A 12176-nucleotide genomic window follows, 5' to 3' on the forward strand; every position below is an offset into this window, starting at 1 on the left:
AAAGGGTGACTGCAGCTCATCTTAAAAAGCATATTTGAAAGCAGGTCCCCATCATGGGCGTCCCATTTCTACTGCTTTTGTACGAGTGAAGTTCTGTGAAACTTCTTGGCCAGGTCTCCGTCTGGGTCACTGAACGACCAGGAGCGTGGCTGTCTCTGTAAGCAAAGAATCAAATTGGAAGTCCACCTACAAAAGTCACAGGAGGGACAGGACCACTCCTGACATTGATACTGACTTTTGCAGAGTATTTTTCATGTGCACCCTTCACATCCCACAGAAACATATTTTCCCATTTTTTTCCCCAGTAAAAGGAGGAAAACAAAGCATTTACAGAAAGAGGGAGTCACACAATAGCCATTCCCTTAATTCAGAGAGAGTTGTCTCAGATGAGGGAAGGGTGTTGATTGGGGCTATTAATATTGACATCTTTAGAGAATTGGGAGAACAACACCAGAAAGAGGTAGGGGGTTATATGAGGTGTTGGGTACTGCTTTGAAGGGGAAAGCAAGACACACTAAGATCCCAAATTAAAAATAAAAAGGGAGGTGGTAGAAAAGATTAATCAACCAGAATTCTCCTTTTTTTTCTTAACCCGTTTCTCCCAGAGTATCCTTAGGTACATCCTGTACTGTAATGCCTCCTGTCAATTTAGAAAGAGATAGATCATCCAAATATAATTACCACCCATTTTCTTGTGCAATCAAGAAAACCCCCTAGGCTTTGGTTTCCAGGAAGCTCAGAAGTTGTGTAACCTCTACAAAATGATTTGGACATGTCACAGCTCTGCGAACAGGGCCCGTGACCAGTTCTTGGTCTTGTCCAGGTCTTCTCAGGATGGAAGCTGGGGAGAAGGCTGCAGGCAGGAGAGCTGTACTGGTGGGGGCAGCATCCCACTCCTAGAGCTTTCGCCAGGACTTGAGACCTGCTTTCCACTGGAAAGGGACGAGGGGCAGCCAGAGCTGCCTCTGCTCGAGCAGTCATTCCGTATCCTCCATCCTGCTTAGTGCCTGTAGCTGTGTGACGAGGAAAGCTCTCCATTCTCATCAAGAGACATGATCCAGTCCTCCAAAAATCTGGCCATTGCTCATCTAAGCAGCCACTAAAACTAACTGTAGGTCTACAACTGCCTCTGAGAAAAGCTATGAAGCAACTGGGGTCAGATATGCTCCTGCTGCAGAAAGGTGACCTCCCCTTTCCTATGCCACGTGAAGAACCTCTGCAGCCACCTGGCAGTGCGCAGGCCCTGGCACACCTGAGGAGCTTGTGCTCTGCCCAGGGCTGAGCGTTAGTCAGTTGGCTCCCACCCATGCCCAGCACGAACAATAGAAGAGCTTAAAAACTAATGATCTGCCCGACTCTCATCTTAACAAAATACCCAAAGGTATTTCTTGAGGAAATAGGTGTGTTTTTTGCAGCAGTTATCAAATCAGCTACGAGCACGGCACTAAATATTAACTTCTAGAGTTCCAAACAGTCAAAGCTATCCAACCAGAAAAGCAAACCCCAAAACTGAGAAACCTCAGTGAGGGCTTTTAGGCAGGAAGCTCTTTATCAGGAAAATGGCATTTGGCTCTCTTTCAAGAAAAACCCGGGGATTTTCTAAGCCTCTGGCTCGTGCACCTTTGTACAGTTAGGTGTGTATGCTCAGAGGGGGTGAGGTGTTCCTGTTGTCACTCTGCTGTTCTCTCTCCTGTGCTTACACATGCGCACAGGTCTTCAGCTGGTGATCTCAGATGGGAATGCAGGCGGGATAGCAGCTCCGCAGCCTGTTACTGGGCAACAAATCCAACTCAGCCTCACAAGCAAGAATTTAGTTGTTGTAAAAGGTGATTCATCTGCACACAGGATCCACTGCCTGCTCTCCCAGCCCGGCTTGCTTAGCTATTCATGAAGAAATTTCTGATCGTCTTGGCTGTGTGTTCAGTGGTCGGTAAGTTCTGACTTCTTTCCTATCACTGACCGCGGTGTTTCAGTTTGGGCATGTAGTATGGGAAGCAGCTCAGTCATTTGTCCTGAAACAAGACCTAGAGAATGAGCAGTTGTTTGGGGTTGTTCAAAAGCTCTCTCCTTTTAATATTTTCAAAGTATTGTTGGAGTGCTCAGTGCTTGAAGGATTAGTAGGGAGAAGAAATGATTCCCTCAATCCAAAGTGTTTGCCACTGGCTTAATGCAACCCAAATCCTACAGGAGTAAAGGATATTCTCTGACTTCAGGGGATTTTGGATCACCCCCTGTGTCTTACGCAGATGCACACAATCAGCCCTAATTTTAAAAGGGGTACAAACAAATAATATATCCCTAAAAGCCATTCAATCCTAAATCAAATGTGGCAAACCCACTCCTGGGTGAATCAAGCATAAACTTGCTATGTTTTCGAATGACAGCTTCTCAGCAGGGAACCTTAGCATTCATCTGCTTCTGCTTTGCTTTTCTGAGTATGTGTCTATGACCTTACACAGTAGGGAAGGTGCCTACAGAAACTTCTGAAGCAGGGGGACTTTCACACCGAAATATCGTGGCTCTTCCTGCCCACGCTGATTGTGCTTGTGTTACACTGGTTTGCATAACCATGTTTTAGTATGGATAAATGTGGGAAGATGGAGATTTCCTACATCTGATACGATCGGGGTACCGGTGACTCGGTCTCAAGGTGATCAGACAGGGAAACCCACCCGCTTTGTGCTGCCAAAGGAGGAGGCTGTGCTCAGCTAGCGTTTGGAGTAGACCTGAGCCTATTTCTGTGTTGCTTCCCTGCCAAAATGACTTACCCAACAAGACTGATAACTGGATCTGTGTCTTTCTGACTAATTCTCCTCCCGTACAGCACAATAGGTCAAACTGCTGCCACACAGTTCTCCATGGAAGCAGCTGGAGGGAAAGCTTGGGGAAGATCTAGGGACTGGATCAGATTCTGAAGGTTATTGCCCAAGGTGCTGTGAATCAGCCTTGAGGAAATGTGGCACCGTGTGTTCTGCTTACAGGAGGGACCCCAAAGTCTCCAGGACACTGCAGCAGCTGCTCATAGCCCGGTGCTGCAGGCGGATCACGGTGGCGTTCTGCTCTGCCAAGGGCATGTTTGCCAGGGCAAGGGACATTTCAGCTTCGTAAATCTAGAGCCCATCCTCTGTGGGAAGAGGCAGGCAACTTGGTCTGCAGGGAGCTGGGAGCTGTTTGCCCTTACCCTGGCACACCCAGATCAGAGTCCAGGTCCCAGGTCTGTCGAGTGTCGCTCTGCACAGGCAGTCTCCATCCCATAAAACATGGACCATGAGCGGCTAATGGCCATCACCTCTGCAGTGATGTGAGACTGATCCAAACACACTACTTCCCTGAGTCTGGGCAGAAGTGGTGGCATTCACAGATTTGAATCTAGCTTGGAAACAGGTTATTGTTCCTAGTTTTCCAGCCATTTAACTGCTTTAAAAGAAACCTGATAAGAAAATCCTGGGTTCTCTTTCTGAGTCTTAGTTTTTGAGGCCCTTCTGTAAAAATTCCTGACACAGATTCCTTTGGGATGAGCCAACAATCTGCAAAGCCTACATGGTGATGTGTGCGTGATCTGAGTTCCTGTTTTGTTCAAGCTTCTGCTCTGCAGCCCCTCTCTAGTGACCTGGAAGTGGTGTGCCTGCTGTTCAGCCTGCAGAAGGGAAGGCTCCAGGGTCCTCACTGTGACCTTTCAGCACTTAAAGGACGCTTATAAAAAAGATGGAGAGCGACTCTTTGCTCAATCAGATAATGGCTGGACAAAGGAGAATGGTTTTAAACTAAAAGATGGGAGATTTAGACCAGAGATTAGGAGGAAATTCTTCACTCAGAGGGCAGTAAGGCACTGGAACAGGTTTCCCAGAGAGGTTGTGGCTGCCCCATCCCTGGAGGTGTTCAAGGCCAGGTTGGATGAGGCCCTGGGCAACCTGATCTAGTGGGTGGCATCCCTGCCCATGGCAGGGGGGTTGGAACTGGATGACCTTTGAGGTCCCTTCCAACCCAAGACATTCTGTGATATGATTCTGTTCACCAGATGGCTGAGCAGTGCTGGATCCATGCTCACCTGAGGGCTGAGATGCCAGAATATGCATTTTAATACCAGTTTCTTTGCTACCCTAGGCATTGCGACTACAGAGAGGTCATCATGTCTGAAACGTGCAGCATTTTCTTCTACAAACTTTGAGAACATCCTGACATGGGAAACTGAAGCAGATATTCCCCCTGGCACCGTATATGATGTCCAGTATAAGCAGTATGTGAAATTTGCTTCTTTTTGGAATTCTGTTGTTCTTGCGGCCACTGTTCTGAGTAGATTTTGCTGTTTCTGCTGCTTGTCTTGCTTTCATGGAAATGGTTCTGCTTAGGCAAGAACTCAGTAAAGGACAGGATTATTTAAACTGGTGGATGATGCTTAGTTAAGCAAATACTTTTACGCCCGTTTTACTCCATTACAGAGCTTTGTCTTCAGCAACTTACTTCTCTCTATTCTGCAGTTTCCTCACCTGTAAATACAGGTAATAGCAATTGCCTTCCTCCAGGTCAGTCACTAGAGCTAAAAGAAATCAGACCAGTGCTACACAATAGCTTTGTTGCATTTGGGTAGTTTGCGAAGTCAGCAATGAATTTGCATGCAGTCATTCAGTGCCAGACCGAGCAAAAAACCCCGGAGTCACCAACTGCGGGACGCTCTTGTGTGTGCCTTGAAAGGAGCTGCACTTCCTCAAAGCCTTATCCACACAGAAACACCAGTGGGAATGGATTAAGGGCTATAGGCCAGGGGAGGTTTCTCTGCCATTTCATTCCCAGCCACTTGTTAATCGCAATAATTAATTTAAAAACTACTAGTAGTTGGCCAAGCAGCCTGTCTGGATCATTCCGGAGGATTGTACTGCATCTGCTATACCAATCAGACTAAAAACTATTTTGTCCTGTCTAAGGTATGGAGAGAAAGCCTGGCTTAACAAGCGTGAGTGCCAGAACATCACACAGCCCTTCTGCAATCTCACTCGTGAAACAGAAAACTTCACCGAGCACTACTACGCCAGGGTGAGGGCCACTGGCCAGAACTACTGCTCCTCCAGCTGGGTGCGCTCAGAAAGATTTGAACCCAGAAAAGAGAGTACGTACCTCTGCTGAAATCCACTACATCCTGCTTGCTGGGGATTCATCTCTAGTCTCACTGATGTTTAGGACAGTGTTTCCTCTAATTTTAGTATTGCGAGACTCTGTGCTTGCTAGGATGGGAGTGAAAGCTTTCCAGTCCTGAAGAAGGCTTGCTGTTGGGCAAAGAGACAAGTGAGCAAATGGGCAGGGCCAGCCCTGAGGTCTGACGCAGAGTGCAATTAGAGAAGGGGAAAAGCCAAATGTGCTAGAAGGAAGAACTGCTTTTAAGGTTGAAGACAGGCAGGAACTTAGTAAGAGACGTGATGGGCAACCTAAGGACAGCCAGTAATGCAGCCATAGGAGCTAGGAAATGTGAACTCCAGCACGCCGGGGTAAGCAGCCAGACCAACTGATGCTCGGTGCTCCCAGCCCCAAGTGAGCTGCACCACAAACACCACACCCTCTGGACGTCCGCTTGCTTGCTCTGTGTACTGAATACTTGTCAAGAATAATTCAGGGTGGCATTAGCAGTCAGTGGCTATGAAGAGCCTTCAGATCTTTGCGTGAAATAAGCCATGAAAGAGCCACGTAGTTGCTTTGATCACGAATCATTCTCATTGCAGCATAGGCTTTAATGCTCCTCATGAGGTGACCCTATTCCCCAAAGCCATTATTTTGACTATTTTAAGCTACATGTCCTTGAAGGAGTACTGAGTGCTGCTTCTACATATGGATTGTGCTAAACCTCTGTGTTCTGCATTGTGCATATCCTTCACTAAAGATAAGTTTCAATATCCAAGACCTGAACTGCTCTAAAGGCAAAATCTGAAGTAGGATGGGAATAGGAACGTAGGTAGCAGTTAGCTGAGTGCCCTGTGGTGGGATTCCACACTCAGCTCAGCACAAACACATGAGGGAGGATGCTTCTGTGCAGGAAAAGGAACCAACACAGAAACAGTGAGAGCAGGGTCCTAAGGAAAAGCCTGAGGAAGGAATTTCTAGAGACAAACACTGGCTAAACGGGGCAGAACCCTGAGGAAAGGCATTAACCCCCTTTTCCTGATTTTTCTGTGGTCAACAAAATGCAGCCCAAATGCTTTTTTGATTATACACAGGCATAATCATTTACAGTCAGTCTGCTGTGTGCATAAGATGTGTATAAAACACTCTGATAACGTATTAGCTTTAATCCTAACAATTGACACTTCCTGTTCTGTCTTTTCCAGCTGTTATTGGAGCACCAGAATTAGAGTATATTCCTTATGTACGGTCCATAAAGTTTCTTATACGGCCCCCCTATACTCCGCTGAGAGGTGAGGATGGCCACCAGCTAACCATAGAGGACATTTATAGCAAATTTGGTCCTGTTGATTATCACTTAACACTGTTCAACCAACGGACACACCAAAAGGTAAGGTACAACCTCAGGCCACTAGCCACTGACTTTTGTAAATCACATTTTGCATAAGGTGGAGAAGGACGTCAGAACTGGTACATGATAGAGGAGATTTCTGATGCACAAGGGAAAGAAACTGTGTCTTTGACTTTCAGCAGACAAGAGGAACTTTAAGCATTCCTCTAAAATTTTGGAAATGAAACTAAAGTCGACCAAATTACAGTATCAGTAACAAAAAGTAAAGCTGACCGGGACAGAAAAATAAAGTGACATAGTTCAAGTATGAATGAAGTGAAATGCAAAAATTAAATGCAATAATAGTAGAAAGGAAATTGTGTATTTAGAATTCCATATATACAGAATTATTACGGTCCTGTAGCACGCTATTAGTAACTTAAATATGCTGAATTCTGCAATCTGAGTTGAGGAAATTGTATGTATTTTATCCTTCTAAAATGTAGCATTTTTCTTTATTTTAAATAGTGGATAAAGAATGAGCACAACAAAGAATTTGAAGTTATCAACTTGGACCCAGACACGGAGTATAATGGAACAGTGTACATACACCTCCGTGAGAGAAGCAGCAAATCCCAAGTATTTTGGGTGAAAACTCTACCAGGTGAGGCTGTTAATTCTGCTCAGCTGAAAGTCTACCTAGGCTATTGGGTGCACAAAAGAGGCCAGTTTTTAGCTGGTGCTAAATATCATGTCCTTACTAAACATTCTGAAGCAATGCAAAGTTTCCTAATTTAAAAATCGAGTCCTATGAGATCATTTAGATGATGCCATGCATTTTTTCCAACCCAATGCTCTGAAGCTACATTTTCACTTTGTTCTTTTCCTCACTAACCAGACACCACTTGGCTTCTCTACTGCTTTGTTGCACTCGGATTCTGTGCCGGGCTGGTGTTTGCTGCAATTAGCTACGTGATCTATAAATACGTCAAGCAGCACAGTGCACAGCCAATGTCTTTGGTAAGTGTTCTTAAACCATTGCAGCAGAACTTTAAACCACTCAGGACCATGCAAATGCACCTGAAAACAGCACTAACTGAGGAGGATGAATGTGCATGCGAGGGCATTGTCTAGGCATTCACTGCAGACTGCTGGCAGTTTTAATTTGGTCATCCTTACACACACAGAGAAAATTTCTTGTGGGGAGTTGTAATGTAAGACACCAAAGATGCCTGCAGATTTGAAGGATCTTGGTTATTCTAACAAATGAAATAAATTGTTTATATTGTTCCTAAAGAAGAGCAAGGCTTTTAATTTTTTAAGAATCTAAAGCAAAGTCGCAGACTTCTTGTTAATAGCTCATGTTTGTCTGTCTATTTCAACAGGACTTCAGAGGGATTTCATCATTCCAGCCTCTCACACTGACGGTGGAGCATATTATAAAGCCCATCAATTTATCCAAACCTTCGCTTCTCATCCCTGAAGTGCAGTTAGCGCAGATCAGCCAGCATCTGGACAGAGCCCTGGAGCCACCACGACCTCTGTGCCCACCAGAAGCTACCTACCAGCAGCAGGCTGACGTGCAGGCGTCCCAGCTGCCTGCTGAGCCACCCTGCCCGGCAAGCACAAGTCCTGCTTACGCTCCCCAGAGAGCCGAGCAAAGCGTCTCCAGCCTCCCCCTGACCTATGGGGTGTGTGTTGACGGCACGGACCATGTTGACAAGAACAGTTTGCACCCAAAGCAGGTGCTAAAGGAAGTTTCTCCAGATAGCTTTGCTGCTGTGAAGCTTGTAAACCAGGTGCTGGGCAAAAGCTGCAGCCACTGGAGTTATAAAGAACAGAGGCCAAACGTGGCCCTGTGGGGCAGCAGTGACGCGGGGGAGCCAGCTCTCATGCAGCAGAGCCCTGGGCAAATGCAGCAGCTGCTGTTGCAGACTGATGGGACTGAAAATAAAGTGCACGCACCCCAGCTGGCGCTGTCTTTGGTGGGACAAGGAGGATGCTATAGACAGCAGACAGCAGAACTGCCGCTGTTGTTGTCTTCGGTTACGGTTGATGGGGACCAGGTTTCAGAGGACGAATCTCTGCCATCTCCATCAGCAGCTCTCCTCCTCTCGGTCAGCACTGGCAACAGCTTCCCTGGGGAGAGCAACATGGAGTGGTGGATGTCATCAGGTTCAGTGTCACATCCTGAAAATAAATTTTACTTCCTAGAAACTCAAGAAACACAGAAGTTAACAGCAGCAAAGGATCTTAGCTGCACTAAACTGGATAATGTTCTGTCCCAGGACACTATCTCAGACCGGGGCAATGGCTTTTCTCTCACTACACTGTTCAAAGACCTGAACCTGAAAGTACTGTGGGATCAAGAAGATGAAAACGCAGAATTTTATTAAGAAAAGTTAATAATATCAAAATCCAGATTCTGTTTGCTTACATAACATAGTAACATATCCTGAAAACAGTACAAGGCAAATAAACATAGCTAATCTCGGATGTATTGTAACAGGGCACTGAGCTGTTCCCACTATTGTTCTCTCATGGGCTCTGGTACCTCACTAATATTATTACCCCCTGGTATGCTATGATACTGTATCTTAGCACTTAATTAGTACATCTTCACTCTGTGGATATTCTTCAGACCGGTTATGAATTGGACTACTTTCAAGCTGAGCTAGGATTCAAGTTCAAATTCCAGATTCAGTTTCCTGAAATCTTGGCTAAGTTCACAATAGAAAATGTATTTGTTCTTTACCAACACCAAACAGCCAGGTCCAAAATATGTCCATGCTTTGAAGAAATTAAAGTGCAGATGTATGCAAAGCTAAAAGAATTAAAACAATGTGGTACAGTAAAAAAATGAAATATATATTTGTGTTCTACCCTTGTATATACATGTATGATTCTTGCAAAGCTACTTCCATAGAATGGACTTTGCCTTTAAAGCAGTCATTGAAACTGTGGTAATAGCTCCTGATGCAGCAGTTCTGAGAAACTAAATGCCCTCTATTCTGCTCTTTAATGATTGTAGAAAGATGAAAACTTTCATCTGTACAGCAAAATGATGCAGTCTTGGCCCAGCCCTGACATATTTTTCAACTGCTGCTGCTTTCTTTCTCATGAAATAGTCACCCATTCTCTTCTTCCTTAGAAAACCCCAGGGACAAAGCAGCGAGGCTCACACTCCACATAGGCAGGAACACAAGGATTTACAACAGTCTCAGTTCAGCCCCATGAACCCTGAATGAATACTGAGTGCATCACTCTCTGTAATCTACCACGGAGACCAGGGAGGTGTTGAGCTGCTTCCTCCCATCCTTCCCTGGCACTACCAGCGAGGAACATGCTCCGTGTGAATGATGGAGAGGAATCTACAACTGCAGAGGTCTCCTCTACCTCTGTTACCAGCACAGCCACCTCTAGGGCTGAAATGAAGTGAAACCAACATAAGCTGACAGCCAAATTCCTTTAGGGCTGCAGCTTTGCCAAAAGCAAGCTAAATGGTATTTACCTGGGGGACAGAGATGGCAATTGTTTTTCATTAAGAGGAGAGTGCAGTTCAGCCTGTCGATTTCCACTGGTGCAGTGAATAAGTGCACGTGTCTGATGACCTCAGGTTTTCACAACTGAAACCACATGTAAGAATAAGCCAGGTTTTGAATAGTATGGGGAAGTACTCACTGGAAGCACTCCCTGAGCACTGACCAGAAGCAAAAACTCAGCTGTTCTCACCACGAGTGCACTTAGGTGTTTTCTCAGTCTGGGGAAGCTGAGGCCAAAGGTTAAATTCCACTTTCTTGGTATGATTTTGCAAATAAACTGTAGCTTTATGAAGTAAAGGGGTTTTGATGATTCAACCCAGGATTAAAGAACTAACCGTAAGAATGCCAAACTTCACAGGTAAAGATTCAGGCCCTAACTCCAGCATCAGTAACAAACAAAGCACTGTGGCCATGTCATATGAGGCCAAGAGATGAAATGAGGGATGTGGTAAGAGAAACATAGCAGTTGCAGGAGCTGCAGCAGCCCAGCTTCCAGGGCTTCCAGGCCATGCGAGGCCTGGTCCCGTCCTGCCCCGCTAACTGCCCCCTGGAGAGGCGGCATTTCAAGGCCGTGATGCCAGGGCCTTTATTCAGGGTTGCCGTAGGCTACGTATCCTGTGTCAACAACATTCCCAGTGATGCTACTCAGGGAATAACCAAATGCCACAACGCCAATATTTTGGCTCGTGTTGTGAAACCCAATCCTTGGTGCAGCGTCAGTATGGGCAGCACAGTGTGGAAACGAAGGGGGCCTTAGAGCATTTGAAGATACTGCTAAAAAATACAGTATTTGTTACTTAACAACCTTCTCCAATCTCTCTGCGGCCCCCACCACAGGACCTGATCATGTCACAGCCCTTAACAAACGTGTCATTTTGGTGCCTCAAGAGGAGACATGCAGCTAAGGCAGTGAAACCTAGGACTGGAGTTTTAGACTTAATGTAGGTGCCTAAATATGCAAAGCATGCCACAGCAGGATGTCACTCTCTTCTTCAGGCACTTAAATACCTTAAAAGCTCCATTGCCTTTGACTATACAAGTTGATAAAGGCTGCGTATGGCAGAATGGTCTAAAGCCTCACAGCCTAGCTCTCTCCTGTCCTCATCTGTTCTACCCCTACAGCATGAGCAAGGAATGTGGTCAAGAGAGGCACTGTCTGCACCATGTCGTAAGGAGGTGACCTCCTACAGCAATATTCTCAACTTCCTGCCATGACCATGGCTACGTCAATATTTATCTTTTAGGCCTTGCTGTACTAAGCAGGAGGAGATTGCTTCTTGTCTCATGAGTCACCTCTTGGTTTTAAGAGGAAGATCATATTTTCTAAAAACATTTCTTTTTGGAAAAGCTTGGAAAAAGATGTTGATGCTATTTAGCTTTACTGCAGCTGCACAAGCAAAGTGCTCATCCATCCCCCACCAACACACACTGACCTTATTGCCTTCCACTTCACTGCTTTTCATAATCAAATTGATGGCCTTGTTTGTTTCAAAGTGCATCGCAGCAAACAGCTATAGCAGGATCTAATTATCTCCCTCTCATTCGGTGTAAGAACATTTCCAGATAAGCAGCATGATTTCAACATTGTCTCAAAGGTCATCCCGTGCAAGCCATCTGTACCAACCAAGAGACTGCTCCTCATTCATCTTGACGTTTCCAGACAGCGGTGCTGATAGCCCGAGATAACAAAACAGAGAACTGCCTTAGGACAAAGACCGTGCCTGCTCCTAGGCAGATGTCACGATGATGACAGGTGAGCGCTGCAGCTCCAGTTGTCACAAGGACATCGGCGCAGCAGGTGGCTGCTGTAACCCTAGAGCCACGCGTTGCTCTTTGTCTTCTCAGCTAAATCTGGGAGCTGTCACTTTGCCGTTCCCCAAGCCCTGCTCGTAGCTCGCCGGGGAGCTTGCACATGGGCAAACGCGTCGCTGCAGGGTGAGGCTCGCTTTTTCCCCTGTTACCTGTTTTGGCTTTTGGGGCTGTACTGGTGGAAGACCATCTGAAATCATGGGTGATTTTTTAACATGTTCTTTGAGGAAAACCTTGCTGAAGGAACAAATGGGGAGCTCCGCATTCTGGAGACGGGATGAAGCAGAGTTGAGGGGCAGCTTTCAAAGCACCGGGACCCCGACAGAGCAGACTTTACAGCTTGTTTCCAGCATCACGGTGGCCACGCAGTCCTGCTGCTGGAGATG

The 12176-nt window shown here is 45.9% G+C and overlaps 1 protein-coding gene and 1 long non-coding RNA gene across 2 annotated transcripts; one reads left to right on the top strand and one right to left on the bottom strand.

The window, feature by feature from the left end:
- Positions 1-15: 15 nt before the first annotated feature.
- Positions 16-5330, bottom strand: LOC119713638 (uncharacterized). Its single transcript, XR_005260845.2, has 3 exons — positions 5113-5330; positions 593-640; positions 16-155 (listed from the first exon to the last, which is right to left on the bottom strand). It is a non-coding gene; the product is annotated as an uncharacterized lncRNA (long non-coding RNA).
- Positions 1633-9308, top strand: IL22RA1 (interleukin 22 receptor subunit alpha 1). Its single transcript, XM_038167351.2, has 7 exons — positions 1633-1930; positions 4105-4237; positions 4923-5104; positions 6315-6499; positions 6968-7103; positions 7338-7459; positions 7825-9308. The coding sequence occupies exons 1-7, from the start codon at positions 1888-1890 to the stop codon at positions 8833-8835; spliced, it is 1812 nt and encodes a 603-aa protein (XP_038023279.1). The 5' UTR covers positions 1633-1887; the 3' UTR covers positions 8836-9308.
- Positions 9309-12176: the final 2868 nt, after the last annotated feature.

Source organism: Anas platyrhynchos, chromosome 24 (genome assembly GCF_047663525.1).
Source record: "Anas platyrhynchos isolate ZD024472 breed Pekin duck chromosome 24, IASCAAS_PekinDuck_T2T, whole genome shotgun sequence".
Taxonomy (NCBI): domain Eukaryota; kingdom Metazoa; phylum Chordata; class Aves; order Anseriformes; family Anatidae; genus Anas; species Anas platyrhynchos.

Excerpts from the sequence above, each read along its gene's own strand:
- IL22RA1 (XM_038167351.2), top strand. The coding sequence starts at position 1,888 with ATGAAGAAATTTCTGATCGTCTTGGCTGTGTGTTCAGTGGTCG. Across the intron at positions 4,238-4,922 it reads TATGATGTCCAGTATAAGCA|GTATGGAGAGAAAGCCTGGC; the intron begins GTATGTGAAATT and ends GTCCTGTCTAAG. Across the intron at positions 5,105-6,314 it reads ATTTGAACCCAGAAAAGAGA|CTGTTATTGGAGCACCAGAA; the intron begins GTACGTACCTCT and ends TGTCTTTTCCAG.